Source organism: Haliotis cracherodii, unplaced genomic scaffold (assembly GCF_022045235.1).
Source record: "Haliotis cracherodii isolate W230 unplaced genomic scaffold, xgHalCrac1.p SCAF_9, whole genome shotgun sequence".
Taxonomy (NCBI): domain Eukaryota; kingdom Metazoa; phylum Mollusca; class Gastropoda; order Lepetellida; family Haliotidae; genus Haliotis; species Haliotis cracherodii.
This window is the reverse complement of record NW_027266343.1, coordinates 14,230,616-14,254,521: the sequence shown is the minus strand read 5'-3', so window position 1 is coordinate 14,254,521 and position 23,906 is coordinate 14,230,616. Positions and strand designations below refer to the sequence as shown.

At 42.5% G+C, this 23,906-nt stretch overlaps 1 protein-coding gene across 2 annotated transcripts in view; it reads left to right on the top strand.

Moving 5' to 3' along the window:
• LOC139452613 (alpha-1,6-mannosyl-glycoprotein 2-beta-N-acetylglucosaminyltransferase-like) overlaps positions 1-23,906 on the top strand; it is an 87,259-nt gene that overhangs the window by 28,168 nt on the left and 35,185 nt on the right. For both annotated transcript variants that reach the window (XR_011652379.1, XM_071234143.1), the window contains exons 2-3: positions 15,211-16,307; positions 20,361-20,458. Coding sequence is in view for 1 of the 2 variants with exons in the window: in XM_071234143.1 (XP_071090244.1) it covers positions 15,747-16,307; positions 20,361-20,458 (659 nt within the window). In the remaining variant the exon portion in view is untranslated. The remainder of the gene's footprint in view (positions 1-15,210; positions 16,308-20,360; positions 20,459-23,906) is intronic.

Sequence of the window (23,906 nt, the reverse complement as noted above, 5' to 3'; positions counted from 1 at the left end):
TATAAGCCTTGGGGCACAGCAGTTTACAAGTCCATTGATGAGTGTTCACCTTGCACTGCACCACAGCCTCGGGCTAAGGAGTGAGACAGATAGATGCAGAGATATGGCTGGACGAGCAGGATCATTATCATTTAACGTGCCTGTATAGGACTATCATTATAAGGGGTGGTCGGGTAGCCAAGTGGTTAAAGCGTTCGCTCGTCAGCCGAAGATCCGGGTTTGATTCCCGACATGGGTACAATGTGTGAAGCCCATTTCTGGTGACCCCTGCCGTGATATTGCCAGAATATTGCTGAAAGCGGAGTAAAACCATACTCACTCACTCCAGGTGTATGAAGTTTGGTGGGTTGGTAGGATCTAGAATATTATATGACAAGATAACTTTGATCCAGAGGATCAACATGGTGTAAAGACATTTTGTAGCATACCTACCTATTGATGCAAGTACCTACCATGATTATAAGCGCATATATGTAACCCAGAAGGTGAAACAAATTGTTGTTTGCATGTGGGACCTTCAGAATCAGCTGACCCGTGAAGATTCCGGGGTAGAATAGGTCTTCAGCAACCCATGCTTGCCGTAAAACGTGACTCTGCTTGTCGTGAAAGGTGACTAACGGGATCGGGGTGTCAGACTCGCTGACTTGGTTGATACATGTCATCGATTCCAATTGCGTGGATCGATGTTCATGATATCAATCAGTGGATTGTCTGGTCCAGACTCGTTGATTTACAGACCGCCGTCATATAGCTGGAATATAGCTGAGTGCGGTGTTAAACAAAAAACCAACCAAATCAGAATCAGCAATAAGAATATAGCATATTTTAGATGAAATATTTATCATGTTTATATGAAATAAAAGTAGAAAACAAACATATTATTATTATTTTCAAAACTTCCTGAAACATTTGTTATTTTTTGTCAAGGAATGGGGGGTATTAAGTTGACTCGATCATAGTGGTATACATGATACTGTTGACATTGATATATCTACAGTGGTAAAGTTATTCATATTTTTCCATAATTAATCTTTTCAGTGTTATAGTTCCATTGTTGCAATATTATTTTATAATGTTTTTAAAGTAGATCAGTGGAGACATGCAGATATTGTTAAAACTGAAACCCACAACTTTGTGTGTGCGTTTTGTTTTTTTCAACCATGAACCATACTTCTCCATAAGAGTTGCCTCCCTAATGGCAATATGTTTACTCCTGTAGCCTGACACGTCAATGATTCACACTGTCCAAAAATGCTAATACCTCGCTACATGGAAACTGGGTCCACATTTCCCACATAGAGATCTGCTGTAGGCCCATCGCCATCCCTCTCAACAGACAGACCCGCAAAACATGTACATGGAAAGTGGTCAATGTTTTACCGCAGCGAGTGCTGTATAGGGAAATTCGTTGGATAGAGCCTGACTGGTACCCTGCCCTTTGTCTCCTAGCGGCTGCAGGCAAGGAGCGTAAGCGCTCTTGGGCAAGCATATCAGTCTGCATCTTCCCGAGGCAAGAGAGTTAACTGGCTATAAAAGTCCAGTTTCCACCCTTGCCGAACTAGGCTGGTATTATGGAGTTACATTTTGGCTGGACTAATGAGTCTATGCATAGTCCAATCAAAAGCGCGCACCGAAATCGAAATCCGGTTTGTAAACTGTCGTGAAGATTTCTGTCGATTGCATGATTTGCAAAGCATGTGCATCGCCAACTTGTTGTTAGCAGATATTTTCTAAATCTTTTCATGTTTTTAATCAAGGTGCTCAAGTGATTTGATGCATTTCGCGATGTAAGACCCGTTTTATCACAATATAGATCTTGATTATCGATCAGATCATCCTGACTGGGCGCCGCCATTTTGTGTGAAACAAACGGAAGTGATACGACAGGTGGAATCTGATTGGTCCATAGGAGAGGCTTAGAGGAAACATAACTACGATCAAGCCCAGTAATTCCAGCCTAGTTCGGCAAGAGTGGAAACTGGACTTTTTAAGTCAGTTAACTCTCTTGCCTCGGGAAGATGATCAGTCTAGGACAGAGTGCGTCCCCCTCTTATGATTGTGTCGAATAACACAAACATGTTTAGTGGAATAATTTATGGTGAGGAATGTTTTAAAAAATATTTTCATACTTATTGAAGTATATTGTATGTACGAATATTATTATACCTATGTGAGACAAAGATAAAGTTTCTTTAAAAGTTTGTTTACATCTTTCCAACTATACTCATCCGCATGTAACTTTCTCAAACCCAAAACAAATAAGGCACTGTGTGATTTTGGACGGACAGACAGACTTACAGGCACTTTTAGCCGAGCAAAAGACTTTCTTGAGTTTGAGATATTTTGCAGGTTTTTTGTATCGGCCTATTTTGTAATCCTTAAAATGTAGGCAGATTCAAGGTCATTATTGAGCAAGGTTCAAAGACTGGAAGATCTAACGTATCACGTGACTTGTATACATCACATTGAAATTCAATTTCTGCACAAGACACCATTAAAGGGACAGGACATTGAATGCTATGATGCTTTGATTGTAAACAATAGCCTATAACAACCAAGCTGATTTAACTCTGCTCTCCTTATTCTGCAGGAGAATTTTTACATTCAGTGACCGCACCGCGTATGTAGGCTTATTACGTGGGAGGACTGTTCTCCTTTTTTGTGAACAGACCTACTTATTCTGAAACAAGAACAGATGGTGCGATTGCAAGCCTCTCAGTGTGCTCTACATATTGTCTAGCATAATTATACAGATATGCTACTGAGAGCAACAGTTAGTAGGTGCATGACAATATAGCATTACACATCAAAGTGACCATATATAGCCAGGTCTCCGTCAGGCTTCGATGACAGCGTGTGGAGAATAATACGCATATGAAAATAGTTTTTCACGTTTATATTTTCTCAATGAAAGCTATGTTTAGGTAATGTGTAGAATTGTCCCAAGGAAAACAGGTGAAAAACACATAAATGGACTCTGGTAGATTTGACGATGTTACAGAGGAACTTGGTCTGCCGCAAGGAACTATGGGTAGGAGAGTGATTGACTACATACGACCGAGGTATATATACCGTATTCGATGTAATAAGCACCCCGCTCTAATAGGCGCCCACGGCGATATTTGCTAATATATTGGCAAGTAAACAATCCCAATTAGCAAGATTTATTTATTCGTGTATAATACACACTCGTGTGTTATATGCACCCTTAATTATGGGCAATTAAATTCTGGAAAAATATATCTATCGTATATAAACAGTTCAGACCGTCAGCATAAACCACAAAATTTATCTTTCAACTCTGTTTTTTCCACCAAAATAATATTCTAATCAGAGCCCCCTATTTCTAATTTTGAGAGCGCCCTGGGCGCTTATTACGTCGAATTCGGTATGTCTTAATCTAGGCTTTGATAAACACTGGCTTCTGATCTAATGAAGCTGGCAATTAGTATTGAGTAACTCATTCATAACAAAAACATGCGAGCTTACTTTTCGATTCAAAGCCAGTTTACTCTGCACAGTGCTTGTGTTGTCATCGCTGTGGGGAGCTCAATTGTTTTCATTTGAGAAATGAATGGGGCATGTGACATCACACTTGGAAATTATTTCCTGCATGATGTAAAAGCACACAGAACCATGGACGAACTGTCCCTTTAAATGTTAACTGTTACCAAACCATTTATTGTAGGTGAGTTCCCAGTAGACATCATATTGTTTTCATCTCACAAACTGACATTATAACCGTTGTAAGGCAAGTTGGATATTGGGTAATGTCTAGGTTTCGCTGGAATGTCTATGAAGTTCCTTTGATCGGAAGGCAGCAGTGAAGACGTGAAAATCTTTGTTCAAAATAAAAGGGATTTCAGGTGGAGGACTTAGTGAGTTGAAAATAGATTGATCACATGAGTCTCACATTATTTCTAGCCAGCCCTAAGATCTTTATGGGACAAGGCTCATGGCTGCCCAGTTTCTCATGGTCTAAGGCCATTAACCACTGTTACGGTTGTCACTTATATTTTAACAAAGACTAAAGACATTTGTAGTGATAAGATCACTTTGTTTTGGCTTTCTCGACGTTTGTGAAACACAACCTATAGGGCAGTCTGTGACTTTATCCACTTGTCCGAAGCATGAGTCTAGTCAAAATTTGTTTGGTCTGGTAAGATAAGTCAATAAAAGTCTGTATGGTATCACTAATATGTACAAAAAATGATGATAATAGCCAAGTTTGAGGTATCGGGCAACATATTTTGGCACAGACTGATACAGACTGATACAGACTGATACAGCCATGATTATTTTGGCCGTTAGTTTTTATCTCATTTTCAAACATCTGCCATGATTGTCTGCTGATTGTCAGGGAAAGACACAACCATTGTCATGGACTAGGAAGAGTTTGAGTCTCCGGATAGGTGTGCCTTGTTTGAAATTCCGCAGTCTTAAATGTGGACATCAACAGGATTTTATATTATATGTGATATATGATAATACTTTTGAATGGATATATCGATGCAAAAACATTTCCAGTCAACTCCACCTCTAAGACCTGTGAAGATCTGGGGTAGAATAGGTCTTCAGCAACCCATGCTTGCCGTAAAAGGCACTATTCTTGTCGTAAAAGGCGACTAACAGGATCGGATGGTCAGACTCACTGACTTGGTTGATGCATGTCATTGATCCCAATTGCGTGGATCGATGTTCATGATATTAATCACTGGATTGACTGGTCCAGACTCGATTATTTACAGCCGCCGTCATATAGCTGGAATATTGCTGAGTGCGGCGTTAAACAACAAACTAACCAACCAACCATATTGTGACTTGAACAAGGCAACCTCAACATGACCATGTTTAGTATATGCTAATTTTATTTATGAAATGAGCTCAGTACCAATGACCTGGTATGACCTTAGGGGATCCTATTACAAACTTAGGATGTACTTGTATTTGTGCTATGAAGCATATCTGTAGTTGGTGATAACATTAATCTGAGGGCCATGTGAGGAGCAAGAGTGAGGAAAGGGGATGTGTCATAAAGCTGTTGCAGAGCATCATCAGATGAAGATCTGCCTCAGCTTAAGGAGCTGCTGGCTCCAGGCTCCTCACCCAGTGGGATAGTCCATCCACCACGGCTCATAACAGGGGGAGATAACATCAATAGCAACACGGGAAGATGGGAGATAACAGGGCTGGGTTAACGCCTATGGATACACAGGAAGGCAGAGATAACAGGGCTTGGATAAGACCTATGGGAGCACAGGGAGCTGGGTGATAAAGACATGTAGACTGGTGGTTGTGGGGAGTCAGTGTAGGAGTGGAGTACCATACATGCACAGCACCATGGGCAGGTAGGGTCTAGCACTGGAGCTTAATTGTCAGGTTGTATGTCCAGGGAATGAAATCAATGTGTAAAATGTAGAGGGTCAAATGCTTTGTTGTACCTCAGTGTAACGACCTGTTAATGATATGCTGTGGTATCTTAGCGTGTTGAACTCCACATCTCTACTGATAGCTGTAGTATCTTAGCGTATTGACCTCCACATCTCTACTGATAGTTGTAGTATCTTAGTGTGTTGACCTCCACATCCGTACTGATAGTTGTAGTATCTTAGCATGTTGAGCCCCACATCTCTACTGATAGTTGTAGTATCTTAGTGTGTTGAACTCCACATCTCTACTGATAGCTGTAGTATCTTAGCGTATTGAGCCCCACATCTCTACTGATAGTTGTAGTATCTTAGTGTGTTGACCTCCACATCTCTACTGATAGTTGTAGTATCTTAGTGTGTTGAACTCCATATCTCTACTGATAGTTGTAGTATCTTAGTGTGTTGACCTCCACATCTCTACTGATAGTTGTAGTATCTTAGTGTGTTGACCTCCACATCTCTACTGATAGTTGTAGTATCTTAGTGTGTTGACCTCCACATCTCTACTGATAGTTGTAGTATCTTAGTGTGTTGACCTCCACATCTCTACTGATAGTTGTAGTATCTTAGCGTGTTGAGCTCCACATCTCTACGGATAGCTGTGGTATCTTAGCATGTTGAGCCCCACATCTCTACTGATAGCTGTAGTATCTTAGCGTGTTGAGGCCCACATCTCTACGGATAGCTGTGGTATCTTAGCATGTTGAGCCCCACATCTCTACTGATAGCTGTAGTATCTTAGCATGTTGAGATCACATCTCTACTGATAGCTGTGGTATCTTAGCATGTTGAGCCCCACATCTCTACTGATAGCTGTAGTATCTTAGCGTGTTGAGGCCCACATCTCTACGGATAGCTGTAGTATCTTAGCATGTTCAGCCCCACATCTCTACTGATAGCTGTAGTATCTTAGCATGTTCAGCCCCACATCTCTACGGATAGCTGTAGTATCTTAGCGTGTTGAGGCCCACATCTCTACGGATAGCTGTAGTATCTTAGCGTGTTGAGGCCCACATCTCTACGGATAGCTGTAGTATCTTAGCATGTTCAGCCCCACATCTCTACTGATAGCTGTAGTATCTTAGCATGTTCAGCCCCACATCTCTACTGATAGTTGTAGTATCTTAGCTTGTTGAGCCCCACATCAACACCGATAGCTGTGGTATCTTAGCATGTTGAGATCACATCTCTACTGATAGCTGTGGTATCTTAGCATGTTGAGCCCCACATCTCTACTGATAGCTGTAGTATCTTAGCGTGTTGAGGCCCACATCTCTACGGATAGCTGTAGTATCTTAGCATGTTCAGCCCCACATCTCTACTGATAGCTGTAGTATCTTAGCATGTTCAGCCCCACATCTCTACGGATAGCTGTAGTATCTTAGCGTGTTGAGGCCCACATCTCTACGGATAGCTGTAGTATCTTAGCGTGTTGAGGCCCACATCTCTACGGATAGCTGTAGTATCTTAGCATGTTCAGCCCCACATCTCTACTGATAGCTGTAGTATCTTAGCATGTTCAGCCCCACATCTCTACTGATAGTTGTAGTATCTTAGCGTGTTGAGCCCCACATCAACACCGATAGCTGTGGTATCTTAGCATGTTGAGATCACATCTCTACTGATAGCTGTGGTATCTTAGCGTGTTGAGCCCCACATCTCTACTGATAGCTGTAGTATCTTAGCGTGTTGAGCCCCACATCTCTATTGACAGCTGTGGTATCTTAGCATGTTGAGCCAACATCAGTACTGAATAAACTGTATTTCCTATAGAAGCGTATTATCTCCATGTTAGAACATGTAGAAAGGGGAGAGAATTATTAGTCCAGATGGGTCGATATTTCTCTATGATTGACATAAACGATGTGAGAGTTTCCAGAAGTACACTGTGAAGGAATGAAGGAGTTAAAATTTAACATCGCATCGGCCAATAACATAAGATATGGACACAAATTAAGACAAGCCAACACTGTCGTTATTTTCAGTTCACCTGCTCAAACTGCTCCAGTTCAGCCTTGTCGCTGTTTGTGCTACTGAAAGTAAGAACCATTACAAGGTCTTTGTGAGCGCCCATTTGCCCCTTCTCTAAGTGTTATTATAACCATGGATCTATGGGTTGAACATCTGGCATCTGTGCTGTTTACTTTTATTGATGACGTGATAACTGTGTCATTAATCATAAAATGCTGCTGTTGTGAATATGGTAAACTGCCTGCAAGTCAATGGACGTTGGTGACTAGATGAAGTGTGAACCTTGTAAGCTATATGCACTTCCATTGATTAGTTACAACAACATTTTTTGATATTGGTGTATTTCAGCGTATGTACTTCTATCTGAAGATGTTTCTTTGTCAGGAACTTCAAGATCGATCTTCGGTTTGAAAAGCAATCAATGATGAGTAATTGACCTTGAATTGCAATAGAAACCCATTCATGAGAGAGAATCTGTTACAGTATTGAGGTAGAATCTGTTACAGTATTGAGGTAGAATCTGTTACAGTATTGAGGTAGAATCTGTTACAGTATTAAGGTAGAATCTGTTACAGTATTGAGGTAGAATCTGTTACAGTATTGAGGTAGAGTCTGCACAGTATTGAGGTAGAATCTGTTACAGTATTGAGGTAGAATCTGTTACAGTATTGAGGTAGCGTGGTAGCCTAGTGGTTCCAGTGTTGGCTTATCTTGAGTTTAATTCCTAATAGTGGTGCGCTATTTGAAGCCAGTTCCTGTGTCCTTGTGTGCTGTTGCTTGAGTACTGCTGATGATGGGCGACCCACGTGAATACTTCTTCCCTCTGTTTCTTGTTTCCCCATGGGTCAGGATAGATCCCTGCCCTCTGATGCTTGTTTCCCCATGGGTCAGGATGGGTCCCTGCCCTCTGCTGCTTGTTTCCCCATGGGTCAGGATGGGTCCCTGCCCTCTGCTGCTTGTTTCCCCAAGGGTCAGGATAGATCCCTGCCCTCTGCTGCTTGTTTCCCCATGGGTCAGGATGGGTCCCTGCCCTCTGCTGCTTGTTTCCCCATGTGTCAGGATGGGTCCCTGCCCTCTGCTGCTTGTTTCCCCAAGGGTCAGGATAGATCCCTGCCCTCTGATGCTTTTTTTCCCATGGGTCAGGATAGATCCCTTCCTTCTGTTTCTTGTTTCCCCATGGGTCAGGATGGGTCCCTGCCCTCTGCTTCTTGTTTCCTCAAGGGTCAGGATAGATCCCTGCCCTCTGATGCTTGTTTCCCCATGGGTCAGGAAAGATCCCTGCCTTCTGCTGCTTGTTTTCCCAAGGGTCAGGATGGGTCCCTGCCCTCTGCTGCTTGTTTCCCCATGGGTCAGGATAGATCCATGCCTTCTGATGCTTGTTTCCCCATGGGTCAGGATGGGTCCCCGCACTCTGCTGCTTGTTTCCCCATGGGTCAGGATAGATCCCTGCCTTCTGATGCTTGTTTTCCCATGTCTCAGGATAGATCCCTGTCCTCTGCTGCTTGTTTTCCCAAGGGTCAGGATGGGTCCCTGCACTCTGTTTCTTGTTCCCCCAAGGGTCAGGATGGGTCCCTGCCCTCTGATGCTTGTTTCCCCATGGGTCAGGATAGGTCCCTGCCCTCTGATGCTTGTTTCCCCATGGGTCAGGAAAGATCCCTGCCTTCTGATGCTTGTTTCCCCATGTGTCAGGATAGATCCCTGCCCTCTGATGCTTGTTTCCCCATGGGTCAGGATGGGTCCCTGCCCACTAATGCTTGTTTCCCCAAGGGTCAGGATAGATCCCTGCCCTCTGTTTCTTGTTTCCCCATGGATCAGGATGCGTCCCTGCCCTCTGTTTCTTGTTTCCCCATGGGTCAGGATGCGTCCCTGCCCTCTGATGCTTGTTTCCCATGTGTCAGGATGGGTCCCTGCCCTCAGATACATGTTCCCCATGGGTCAGGATGGGTCCCTGCCCTCTGCTGCTTGTTTCCCCATGGGTCAGGATGGGTCCCTGCCCACTGATACATATTCCCCAAGGGTCAGGATGGGTCCCTGCCCTCTGATAGATGTTCCCCAAGGGTCAGGATAGATCCCTGCCCTCTGCTGCTTGTTTCCCCATGGAAACTAAATTGGAGCATGCTTTATTTACAGATTACAAGCAGCTGACCCAGATTAATATTCACAAGCCAGTGAAAGATAACTGGAATATTGCTGACTCACAGTGGTCAATTTTGTCTTAGCCAGTCCCAGGTTCTGTTAGTCAGTTGACATTCTATTGATGCTGTGTCCGTGGTGACGTCCTGTGATATGAAACATTACTCGGTGTACATCCAGCTGTTTCAGCCATTATTTTAACATTCTAACATCTGAACTACATGATCTATGCAACATTTGATCCTTGTTCAAAGCGTGGGATTTTTATTTTGTTTCCCATTAGTATAAATTTCAGTTACAATATCCACACTGGTGATTGAAGCCATCTGCTCAGTGAGTTTGAGTGACAGGTTTTATTTTTCATTGATCATGGAATCAATGTTTGAATTGGCGTGAATATAGCTAAAAGCAGCATAAATATATCCTCAATCCTTGCCAACACTGTCCAGAATTAGCCTAAACTTAAGAGGCATATAGAAGGTCTAAATAAGCATTGGCTTCATGTTGAAATTCCATGCTGAAGTGACCCTTTAAAAGGCATACAGAAGGTCTAATCAAAGTTGCCGAGACCATATATTAAAGATATTTCTCCAGATCTGTTTGATAGATTTTTGATAAGTTGGAAGAATCAAGTTTGAAGATGATGGTTGTCTTGGTGATGGTGAACAGTTTTATGACTTCTCAAGACCTTTTTGATATATTGTGTTGTTGATAATGATGATGATGATGATGATAATCATCATCATCATCGTGATGTTTAAGTACTTGTCATTACTAGTTGAGTGTGGGAAATTAAATGAAAAGAAAGTTAAATATGCTTTTAATCCGAGTTTCTGGCATCTGCCAGTTCCAGACAAACAAGATTATATCACCCTTTCTAATTTTCTCAAGTACACGACCCTTTCAGGTGAATTGGAAAAACGGTTGTCCATATTGATGTTTGTACATGTGCGTAGCCGATATGTGATGGTTTGCAGTAAATACGTATTGTAAACGAGAGCTGACGTAAGAGGGTGCTCGTGTTGGACTTTCCGTCCAGGTGATAAAGCCAAACAGATGGGTGTATATTTTCAGCACATTGGTTTAAACAGATGCGTGTTTGTCCTGCTGTAGAACTGTACAAGGTTTGTTCCAGGAGAGCGGCGTTACGTTCGCAATCCCCACATAATCTGTGGCCCAGTAGCTCTGCGTGTGTTGGTACTCTGCGTGTGTGTTTGGCCAGAGAAAGTTGACACATGACTATAGGAGCAAACTGGGGCTGTTTGTCTGGCGGTGGTTTTGTTGATCAAATTTTCTATTGTTAGGCATATATGTCTGAGACAATGAAATCTGGAGGACGAGGATGTGTTCTTCCCACTTGTGTTGTACTGAGTTCTCCACAACCCAGGAGAAGTATATTGTATGTGTTGATTGGACTAAATTCACGGTCCAGTGCCTAGATCTCGGATGTTGGAAGTGGCAGGAGTGAAACTAGGGCATTGTTTTTGTGTAATTCGTTTTATCAGTGACTTCAAGTTTGGTATGTACAGCAAAGATCTGAGTTTACAGTGTTTTTTTAGTGACTAATTGTTTATTCTTAATGGATGAGTAGAGAAACGTGAGACATGTCTGTATGTGAAGAAGTCATGCATTCGTTCAGATTTCCATCATGTCTATAGGAGATTAAGTTTTTTCTGTTTTGTGTATTAGAAAATGTATAACTTTATGGATAACAACTTCTGGTTTGTTGCACATACTGTATTCAACGTATTAACGATTAAGCGCCCAGGGCGCTCTCAAAATTAGAAATAGGGGGCGCTTATTAGAATATTATTTTGCGTTTAAAGATCGTAAATTTCATGGTTTAGGCTGACAGCCTTAAGTGTTTACATACGACAGATATATTTTTCAAGAATTTAATTGCCAATACTTCAGGGTGATATTATACACAAATAAATAAGTCTTGTGTACATTGATCAATCGGAAGGGGTGCTGATTGGGATTGTTCACTAGCCAATATATTAACAAATATCGCTGTAGGCGCTTATTAGAGCGGGGCGCTTAATACGTCGAATACGGTAGCTGTTTTGTGTTTATGAGTATTATCATCTACCTATTATACATTGGCATATTCTTTTGGAGTGCTCATACTCAAATCCAGAAATGCTGATTTAGGGAAAATAGAAACTTTAATCACTGAAAGAAACTGACCTTTAACATTTTGGAATTTTCAAAATAACACTATTGATCAGTAAAACTATTCAGCCGATAATTAATCCAGAGAGAAATAAAAAAAAATGTAAATAGCATTTTTTCCGAACATGTGTCATGTGATTAGATTTGCACAGGTGTTACATCTAGGTAGGTAGTGTGGCTGTTGTAGCTCTGTACCTGAATCTGATTATCATACTGGATGCAGAACTGGGGCGATCACAACACTATCAGGTCGATCACAACACTATCAGGTCGATCACAACACTATCAGGTCGATCACAACACTATCAGGTCGGTCACAACACTATCAGGTCGATCACAACACTATCAGGTCGGTTGCTTTATGTCATGTCGGCCTTCACAGAGACACACATTAGGTATTCAAAGTGTCGGGTTTCTCTGCGTTTTATTGAGGAACATTGATGTGATAGGGAGCCGACCATTTGATATTTTGGTTCGAGTGGCCTGAGACTTTATTGAGAAAAATAAATCCGTGAAAAAAATAATTATGCTTCATTTTGTTGGGAAAAATGAAATTGTCTGTCACAAAAATTACATTGTTGCAATGTGTTTTTTAGAAAAACATTCGGCTCATAGGTTTAATTTAAAAAAAATCTGGTTTTGAAGCTGTAGCTGGGGAAATATCTGTCTCAACACAAGAGGGACTTTCTGATACAGAGGGTGCAGATTATAACTGCCTGTATATATGACATGCTGGGGACTTGGGAAGTTAGAGCTCCTGCCCACAGTGATTTGAGCTGGATACTGAGTAATGACTGCAGCATTTACAGGGATCACACCTCTATTCTGAGGTATTAACATGTGATTTTTGGCTTTGCAGGAGTGTCCTTCTCTGATCACTATGAGGGCGAATAATTGTTTAGGTTCATTTCTTCCACTTGTGTTCGAACTTGGGACTACCCAGGGATTATCCTGGAAATTCTTACCCATGAGAGAAAATATTCCCTGGTCCAAAAGCAATAAGATTTTTTGGCGTGTGATGAGATTTTGCTAATTTTCAAGGATATTTCATCTTTACACATTGCAAACTGTGTTTGATTTTCGGTATTTGTGACTCAAATTATGTTGCAATTAATGTTACGAGATTACATAGATATATCCTCAGATATCCTATTTTCAAACATTAATTATTCGACTGCGAATATTAATTAAGATTAGCATTAGTATTAACAAAAGAATACATTGGTGTATATCATGGTATATATTTCTGTTCATATTCTATTTCTGTTTCTTGTCGGCTTTAGGAGGAATTATTTGCGAGGACAATGATAGATCAGTGAGGTGGCATGTTTACCACCATCAACTGTTCATGTCGTTGGCATGCAGGAGACAACAATCTGCAGTTATCAAATTTCTAGGTCTTCGACAATGTGTGTTCAGATCGTAATTTGATATATTCAAAGTGATAACAGGAAACTGCGACTGTTGTAAATGGTGTTACAGTTTGTGTGTAAAAAATATATTATTTACATTCCAGTGCTTTCGTCAATTTTGCTGTCTTATTTCCGTCTGTAGTGTGTACCGAATCAGAGAGTGGGTATCAAATGAAATCTGATCAATATGGACTTTTCAGTTACCGTAATTCGACGTAATAAGCGCCCAGGGCGCTCTCAAAATTAGAAATAGGGGGCTCTTATTAGAATAGTATTTTGGTGACAGCCTGAAATGTTTATATACGACAGATATATTTTTCCAGAATTTAAATGCCCATAATAAAGGGTGCATATAACACACGAGTGCGTATTATACACGAATAAATAAGTCTTATGTACATGGATCAATCGGAAGGGTGCTAATTGGGATTGTTCACTAGCCAATATATTAATAAATATCGCCATGGGCGCTTATTAGAGCGGGGCGCTTATTATGTCGAATACAGTAATTAGAAGTGACAGTTCATTATACAATGACTATTGCTCCAGGTTCACTCTTTTGTTTAATTAGCAACAATTAAGTCATTTATTTCCCGCAGAAGGCAGTGCGTTTACCATGTGCAGAAAATGTTCACGAGTAACCGAAAGTTGAAAGACTGTTGACATTCAAGATGTTTATGACTTACATTTGAATGATTAAGTCACAGTTTTCATTTTTTATGGACAAATCTGGAAGCAAATGTATCTTGGCATATTCTAAAAAATCTAAATACTACTTACTGTTTGGCCACTAGAAATAGCTCAAAATTCATAATTCACACATGGTGACCATTCTTGCGCGAGGGTACGTGCATGAAAACTCTTCCATCAGTGCCGACTAAAGGCTAGGCAAATCTCATCTAAAATAGGATTGTTTATGATCTTAAATTTGTACATTATTATGGAGAAAGAGTCGTAGGCATATTCATTTAGCTTTTGTATTGTTGTCATTCCAAAATCAAAATTTGCTTGTGTTTTGAAATTTGACCCATGGTTGCTTTCTTTCTCTCTTGATTTCTGCTCAGACTTACATTCAAGTCATACTCCACAAGGACCCCTTGACTTTAACATATAGGGTATGACAAGGACCTTGACTTTAACATGTAGGGTATGACAAGGACCCCTTGACTTAAACATGTAGGGTATGACAAGAACCCCTTGACTTTAACATGTAGGGTATGACAAGGACCTTGACTTTAACATGTAGGGTATGACAAGGACCCCTTGACTTTAACATGTAGGGTATGACAAGGACCCTTGACTTTAACATGTAGGGTATGACAAGGACCCTTGACTTTAACATGTAGGGTATGACAAGGACCCTTGACTTTAACATGTAGGGTATGACAAGGACCCTTGACTTTAACATGTAGGGTATAACAAGGACCTCTTGACTTTAACATGTAGGGTATGACAAGGGCCCCTTGACTTTAACATGTAGGGTATGACAAGGACCCTTGACTTTAACATGTTGGGTATGACAAGGACCCTTGACTTTAAGATGTAGGGTATGACAAGGACCCCTTGACTTTAAGATGTAGGGTATGACAAGGACACCTTGACTTTAACATGTAGGGTATGACAAGGACCCCTTGACTTTAACATGTAGGGTATGACAAGGACCCCTTGGCTTTAACATGTAGGGTATGACAAAGACCCCTTGACTTTCACATGTAGGGTATGACAAGGACCCCTTGACTTTAAGATGTAGGGTATGACAAGGACCCCTTGACTTTAAGATGTAGGGTATGACAAGGACCTTGACTTTCACATGTAGGATATGACAAGGACCTTGACTTTAAGATGTGGGGTATGACAAGGACCCTTGACTTTAAGATGTGGGGTATGACAAGGACCTTGACTTTAACATGTAGGGTATGACAAGGACCCCTTGACTTTAAGATGTAGGGTATGACAAGGACCCTTGACTTTAAGATGTGGTGTTTGATTACTACAGGTCACCATGATACAGCTGGAATATGGCTGAGTGCAGCATTAAACAACAAACAAAGTGTTTATCATGTATAATAATGATGTACATTGTCTTGCAGGTGCTGCCCCCCCCTACTGAGGGATAGCCAGCCTTCCTCCCCCAAGACCAACATGGACACAATGGCAGAGTAATGTGTAGCGGGTCTTCTGCCATACTGCCCATCTGTCCACCACCAGTCCATCACCATGGAAACCAGATGAAGATGCTGGATTATACCTGTGATATCTAGGATCCCTTCACATTTGTCCCAAGTGGGAAGACAAACTGATACCAACTATCAGACCTGTGATCCAATCACCGCTTCCATATAAGGGAACTCTGATTTCTATCTGAACAAATCTACTTCGGCCATTGCTGTTGTCTCCATTCACAGCGGTCAATCTAAGAAGAAATCTTAATGAATTTTTTGTTGAATATATTGGCAGTCTAGTTTTCAATTATTTCAACACATATGTTGCATTTGTAGAAGTGATGTTTTTGTACGGTGACGTTCATAACTATGTTGAAACTAAGCTAGTGAGTGTGATGTTATAACGCTGCAGCTGGCTTGCATATCTGTGATTTCTGAAGTGTGGTAGCAGACGACAGTTTACGATGAGGATCTACCCGCGCCGCGTCTTCCGATCCATCCTCATGGTGGCCATGTTGCTTTTCGTCATGCTCAATTTGCATATCCTGATGACGTCACAACCAGATGGCATCGGGGAATACGACCATCAGATCATCCTTCAAGGTCACCACCGTAGTTTAGGTGAAATGCACGTGCAATTTGGAGAACCCGTAGGTTACCCGTATTCCAATCTACCCCAGTCTACACGAGCAAAACTCGTCATTCCGCCCAAATCGGGGGACTATAACAATGCTACTATTTCAATCAATCGCAATATAGACACAGCAAATATCAGCCTTATCAAGGCTGAAATAGCTAAAATTAACAAGGCCCAAAAGATTCATAATTTGGATCGTTTCGGTTTGAAATTGGACGCAGAGAGTGTTGTCATTGTTGTGCAGGTGCATGATCGCCATGACTACCTCAGGATATTATTAGACTCATTGAAGAAAGTGCGGAATATACACAAGACGTTGTTGATCATCAGCCACGATGTGTATGCGGAGGAGCTGAATGAGTTGGTGGAGAGTATAGACTTTGTCCCAGTAAGTATTGGCCTTGTTCACCTCTGTCAGATCCAGACCCTTCAGTGTCAGTTGTCACTTTGGGTATCGGAGTGTCAATAGTAATTAGTCTACTCTCCTTGAATACTAACCAACCTACAATGGTGGAAGGCCGCCCCTGTGGTATAGTGGATAGTGCTGCCCAGAGATAGACCTTCATTGTGCTTGTCTCTGTTAGATACCTCTTCTCACTGCTTAAGTAAGTCGGAGTGGTTTCTCATGCGAGTAGACCTTCTCTATTAGATACCTCTTCTCACTAATTAAGTAAGTCGGAGTGGTTTCTCATGCGAGTAGACCTTCTCTATTAGATACCGCTTCTCACTGATTAAGTAGGTCGGTCTGGTTTCTCATGTGAGTAGACCTTCTCTATTAGATACCTCTTTTTTACTGATTAAGTAAATTTTAGTGGTTTCTCATGCGAGTAGGCCTTCTCTATTGGATACCTCTATTACTGATTAAGTAAATTGGAGTGGTTTCTCATGTGAGTAGGCCTTCTCTATTGGATACTTCTTTTTACTGATTAAGTAAATTTTAGTGGTTTCTCATGCGAGCAGACCTTCTCTATTAGATACCTCTTTTTACTGATTAAGTAAGTCGGAGTGGTTTCCCATGTGAGTAGACCTTCTCTATTAGATACCTCTTTTCACCGATTAATTAGGTCGAAGTGGTTTCTCATGCGAGTAGAACTTCATTTTGTGATGGAGTAATTCTGTTCTCAAGGGAATGTTTTTATCAATCAATCGAGAGCAAGCAGCTGCAGGTAATAAACACTGGTATCGGCTGAGGGCAGATTGCGCTGAAGATACAGGGAATTAACTAAATGGCTTGCTTTTGATTTTCTTTGAGGAATTATAATAGAGTATAACAGCTCTTGTGCAAGAGAAATGCTGAAAAATGATAAATGTCACATTATTTGACAATTGAAATAACTCTTAATGAACATTTCGATTAGTCTCCCACACCAAGGACATTCATTCATTCGCAAAGAAACCACGAGATGAATATCATGTAGCAAATTTATAGGAGTTTTCAAGTGCACAAGGTGATCCAGCTGATTCATTGGCTTTTGATGTTTATCTCTGTGAAGAGAATAAAGACTTTACAAAGAAAGTCGGTAATGCAACACGATTATGTATCTATATGAGGGTGTTCGTGCCCTCAGGCTGGGGAGCTAGTCAATCATTTCAATTGTCTGTCGTTTTTCTTGGCCACCGCATTAGCATACAATACATTTCCTGGCCTGATTGATGGCTTGTCCCAGTGAAAGTGTAGATATAATTGTGGTGGCAAGACCTATGAATTACAGTGATGGTGTTAAATACCAGGTAACTGTAAACTCCTCTAGCAGTGAGAGTTCTCCTGATTGTAGACGCTGTATGAATCTACTGTGTCAGTACAGGGTCTGATCCCAGATCACTCATGCGGAGAGACTGTAGCACTTAATGTAGTGTGCCTCGAAACTGATCTGTGCTCACTCTCTGTCTCTCTCTGTGTCTCTCACTCACTCACTCACTTAGTCACTCACTCACTCTCTCTTTCTCCACACCCTCTCGCCCTTTCTCGTCAACCTCTCTAGACAGACACTCTCTCTCTCTGGACACCCTCTCTCGACAATCTCTTGACACTCTTGACACACTCACTCTCAGGTAATTGTAAGCTCCTCTAGGAGTAAGGGTTCTCCTGACTGTAGACGCTGTATGAAACTAGATCCTAGATCACTCATGTGGAGAGACTGTAGCACTTAATGTAGTGTGCCTCGAAACTGATCTGTGCTCACTCTCTCAGTCTCTCTGTGTGTCTCTCACTCACTCACTCACTCACTCACTCAATCTCTCTTTCTCCACACTCTCTCGCCCTTTCTCGTCGACCTCTCTAGACAGACAATCTCTCTCTCTTGACACGATCTCTCTCGATACCCTCTTTCTCTCTCGACACACTCACTCTCAGGTAATTGTAAGCTCCTCTAGCAGTGATGGTTCTCCTGACTGTAGACGCTGTATGAAACTAGATCCTAGATCACTCATGTGGAGAGACTGTAGCACTTAATGTAGTGTGCCTCGAAACTGATCTGTGCTCACTCTCTCTCTCACACTCTCTCTGTGTCACTCTCACTCACTCACTCTCTGTGTGTCTCCTTCACACTCTCTCTAGTCCTCGCTCTTGTTGACCTCTCTAACAAATCAGTCAACATTTCATTCACTTTCAACAGCTATATTGGAAGGATTGTTTCATGACTTTTTGAGTGTCACACCCGTGATGGCTCCAATGGTATAAGTATAGCAGGATCATGAGGGGTACATGGGGTTTTATGTGTCCCGAGTTAGGTTTTATACCGTGAGCCAGAGGTATAAGAGTTTTATTTTCCCGCTGACAAATTTAATACCCTCTAAGGTGGGTTACATAGTATTTTATCAAGATCACGTGGACCAATCAGATCTCATCATTCTGACATGGAGTATGATAATCTACATTTTCCCCTTGTCACTGCCACCTTTGTACATGTAATCTCAGGGTAACTATCCTGGACATTTATACTGGGGTAATAACATGATAGATGTGACATTAAGCTGAAACAGTGTGACATTAAGCTGAAGCAGTGTGACATTAAGCTGAAGCAGAGTGACATTAAGCTGAAGCAGTGTGACATTTAGCTGAAACAGTTTGAAATCAAGCTGAAACAGTGTGACATTAAGCTAAAGCAGTGTGACATTAAGCTGAAGCAGTGTGACATTAAGCTGAAGCAGTGTGACATTTAGCTGAAGCAGTGTGACATTAAGCTGAAACAGTTTGACATTAAGCTGAAACAGTTCGACATTAAGCTGAAACAGTGTGACATTAAGCTGAAACAGTGTGACATTTAGCTGAAGCAGTTTGACATTAAGCTGAAACAGTGTGACATTAAGCTGAAGCAGTGTGACATTAAGCTGAAACAGTTTGACATTAAGCTGAAACAGTGTGACATTAAGCTGAAATGGTGTGACATTAAGCTGAAGCAGTGTGACATTTAGCTGAAGCAGTGTGACATTAAGCTGAAGCAGTTTGACATTAAGCTGAAACAGTGTGACATCAAGCTGAAGCAGAGTGACATTAAGCTGAAACAGTGTGACATTAAGCTGAAACAGTTTGACATTAAGCTGAAACAGTTTGACATTAAGCTGAAACAATTTGACATTAAGCTGAAGCAGTGTGACATTAAGCTGAAACAGTGTGACATGATATTTGTGATGACTGTGATCTGTTAAAAACAGCATTTAGCCCCTCACAGAATATACTACCATGTGCTATGGTATATTACCACTAAGGTGATCGCAACTCCCATACTTTAACATAGACTTATGATCATCGTAGCGCTAAGGCAGCATTAGAAATTGGCAGTTGTCCTATAGTCCTTGCCAAACTCCCCAATAGTTAAGGTATCCTAAGGACTTGCATTTGCCCTTTTTAAGGGTTTTGCTATATGTTATCATTATAAGGACTAGACGACTAAAACTGTTAGTTTCTATCACTGGCTAAGGTTGTTTTGTACAACTGCACCCAGCGTCCTGTTCCACAAAGTGATCTTGTCAATAAGATGTTCTAACCTCCCCTAGTTATTCATAGTCTTACGACAATGATAGCTCTGAGACTGAAAGATATATGGGTGACAACTAGTCTTCAGATGAGGCCTGGATCAGTAGACATTGTTGTAGGTGACTAGCATGTTGACATCAGTTCCTGTGGCTCGTTTCATGAAGAGATCGTAACACTATGTCCATGTTAAAGTTACGGTAGTCGTAGCGCTATGATCGCCTTGTGAAACGGGCCCAGGGCCCCATTCCTCAAAGCAATCTTAGCACTAAGGTGATCATAAGTCCCATACTTTAACATAGGCTTATAATCATTGTAGCGCTAAGATCTTTGAGGAACGAGGTCCTGGTCATGTGGAAGACCTGCTCCAGAGGTGGTAACTTTCCGTGGGATTACCAGCATGTCTCCGCTCTGGTTGTGATTACCATGATTATCAGTCACACTGCAATCTGTTTGTTCTCGTTTCAGGTCATGCAGATATTCTTTCCCTTTTCTCAACAAATATATCAAACTGGGTTTCCGTCAGAGCATCCAAACGACTGTCCCAGAGACATTAAAAAGGACCAGTAAGTACATTTGATCACCTACAACATGACGGGACATTCACACATGCAGAGTTTACAGGTTTACCTTAAATCATCATTATGTTTTAGCTCACATGTCTGCAAGTCAAGTGAGCTTATGTCATGGATACCCGTGAAGATCTAGGGTAGAATAGGTCTTCAACCCAAATATGTAAAAACTTATTAAAATATTTTTGAAAACATTCCTAACTGTAAATTATTACACTAAACACGTTTATGATATGAACAGGAACACAACATATCGCTATGGGAGAAACATTGACCCAGTTTCCGTTTAGGGGGATATTAGCACTTTTGGACAGTGTGAATAACTGACGTGTCAGAACACAGGGGTAAACATATTACCACTAGGGAGGTAACCCTCATGGGTTCATGGTTGAAAAAAACCAAACGCACTCACAACGTTTTCGGTTTCAATTTGAGCAATATCGGCATGTCTCCATGTGCAGTTTTACAACATTATAAAATAGTGTTACAACAATGTAGCTGTTACTTTGAAAAGATTAATTATGAAATAATATTAATAACTTTACAACTGTAGACATATCAATGTCAACAGTATCATGTATACCACAACTTAATACCCCCATGTTCCTTGAAAAAAATAACAAATGTTTCATGAAGTCATTGTTGTGAAAACATATTGCGAGTTCTGTTTTCATAATATGTTTGTTTTCTACTTTTATATTACATAAATATTGAAACCCAATAGGGACATATTCTCATTCCTGATTCTGAAGGTACCACATGCAAGTTACAATTTGTTTTATCTTCTGCGTTACACGTGTGTGCTTTATGACATCGGTCGGTAGGGATGCTACAAAATTCTTTCCACTGTGTTTATCCTCTGGATCAAAGTTATCTTGTGCAGAAAATATGTGAAAATCAATGCTGGCGGCAGCTCTTAGCTGCCTTTGTTAACAGTTTTTTAAACCGTTGACTACACATTGAGATTAGCCAGAAGTTTTGTTGTTGTAGATTAGCATCATCAGCATAAAGTTTATAGAAGGCAACTTTACGAAATGTACATGCATAAATAGAAACGCTTCTATGTGATGTTTACAACTTTCTCACAGGAAAGTCTATGTAGGTGAAAGAGTTGAATCGAAGTGTGACGGTGACACACTTGTAGTGAGGATAGAGCATCAGCAGATGCTGCTTCTTTGATGTCATGATACCCCACTATGCAAAACACCACGCTCCATCTGCCACATGATTCCCCCTGTGGAGAACACCACACTCCACCTGCCACCTGATACCCCCCTGTGGAGAACACCACGCTCCATCTGCCACCTGATACCCCCCTGTGGAGAACACCACGCTCCATCTGCCACCTGATACCCCCTGTGGAGAACACCACGCTCCATCTGCCACCTGATTCCCCCTGTGGAGAACACCACGCTCCATCTGCCACCTGATACCCCCTGTGGAGAACACCACGCTCCACCTGCCACCTGATACCCCCCTGTGGAGAACACCACGCTCCACCTGCCACCTGATACCCCCCTGTGGAGAACACCACGCTCCACCTGCCACCTGATACCCCCCTGTGGAGAACACCACGCTCCATCTGCCACCTGATACCCCCCTGTGGAGAACACCACGCTCCATCTGCCACCTGATACCCCCCTGTGGAGAACACCACACTCCACCTGCCACCTGATACCCCCCTGTGCAGAACACCACGCTCCACCTGCCACCTGATACCCCCCTGTGCAGAACACCACGCTCCACCTGCCACCTGCCCCCTGTGCAGAACACCACACTCCACCGGCCTCATGATTCCCCCTGTGCAGAACACCACACTCCACCGGCCACATGATTCCCCCTGTGCAGAACACCACATTCCACCTGCCACCTGATACCCCCCTGTGCAGAACACCATGCTCCACCGGCCACATGATCCCCCCTGTGCAGAACACCACATTCCACCTGCCACATGATTCCCCCTGTGGAGAACACCACACTCCATCTGCCACATGATTCCCCCTGTGGAGAACACCACGCTCCACCAGCCACATGATTCCCCCTATGCAGAACACCACACTCCACCGGCCACATGATTCCCCCTATGGAGAACACCACACTCCACCTGCCACATGATTCCCCCTATGCAGAACACCACACTCCACCGGCCACATGATTCCCCCTGTGCAGAACACCACACTCCATCTGCCACCTGATACCCCCCTGTGCAGAACACCACGCTCCACCTGCCACCTGATACCCCCCTGTGCAGAACACCACGCTCCACCTGCCACCTGATACCCCCCTGTGCAGAACACTACACTCCACCTGCCACATGATACCCCCTGTGCAGAACACTACACTCCACCTGCCACATGATTCCCCCTGTGCAGAACACCACACTCCATCTGCCACACGATTCCCCCCTGTGCAGAACACCACGCTCCATCTGCCACATGATACCCCCCTGTGCAGAACACCACGCTCCACCTGCCACCTGATACCCCCCTGTGCAGAACACCACGCTCCACCTGCCACATGATACCCCCTGTGCAGAACACCACACTCCATCTGCCACCTGATACCCCCCTGTGCAGAACACCACGCTCCACCTGCCACCTGATTCCCCCTGTGCAGAACACCACACTCCACCTGCCACCTGATTCCCCCTGTGGAGAACACCACGCTCCATCTGCCACCTGATACCCCCCTGTGCAGAACACCACGCTCCACCTGCCACCTGATACCCCCCTGTGCAGAACACCACACTCCATCTGCCACCTGATACCCCCCTGTGCAGAACACCACGCTCCACCTGCCACCTGATACCCCCCTGTGCAGAACACCACACTCCATCTGCCACCTGATACCCCCCTGTGCAGAACACCACACTCCACCTGCCACCTGATACCCCCCTGTGCAGAACACCACGCTCCACCTGCCACATGATACCCCCCATATAATTGGGTTTTGAATATTTTTAGGGGGTACACAAATATGCTGTTTATCTGTCGCTCTGCATGGTATTCACGTTTCTTTAGGTGGTATTTATCGCCTTCCTGTATCTGGTATATGTGGTATATGCTGCAAGCCCTAGAGTCAGCATCCCGTGAAGATTCCGGGGTAGAATAGGTCTTCTAAAACCCATACTTGCCGTAAAAGGTGACTATGCTTGTCGTAAAAGGCGACTAACAGGATCGGGTGGTCAGGCTCGCTGACTTGGTTGATGCATGTCATCGATCCCATTGGGTTGGATCGATGCTCATGATATCAATCACTGGATTGTCTGGTCCAGACTCGATTATTTACAGACCGCCGTCATATAGCTAGAATATTGCTGAGTGCGGCGTTGAACAACAAACCAACCAACCAACCAACCAAGAGTCAGCTTTCATTGTCTTGAACCATTTGTGTTCAGATACTGTTATCTCACTCTCCACAGCGAGATGCTAATTAAGGGGCA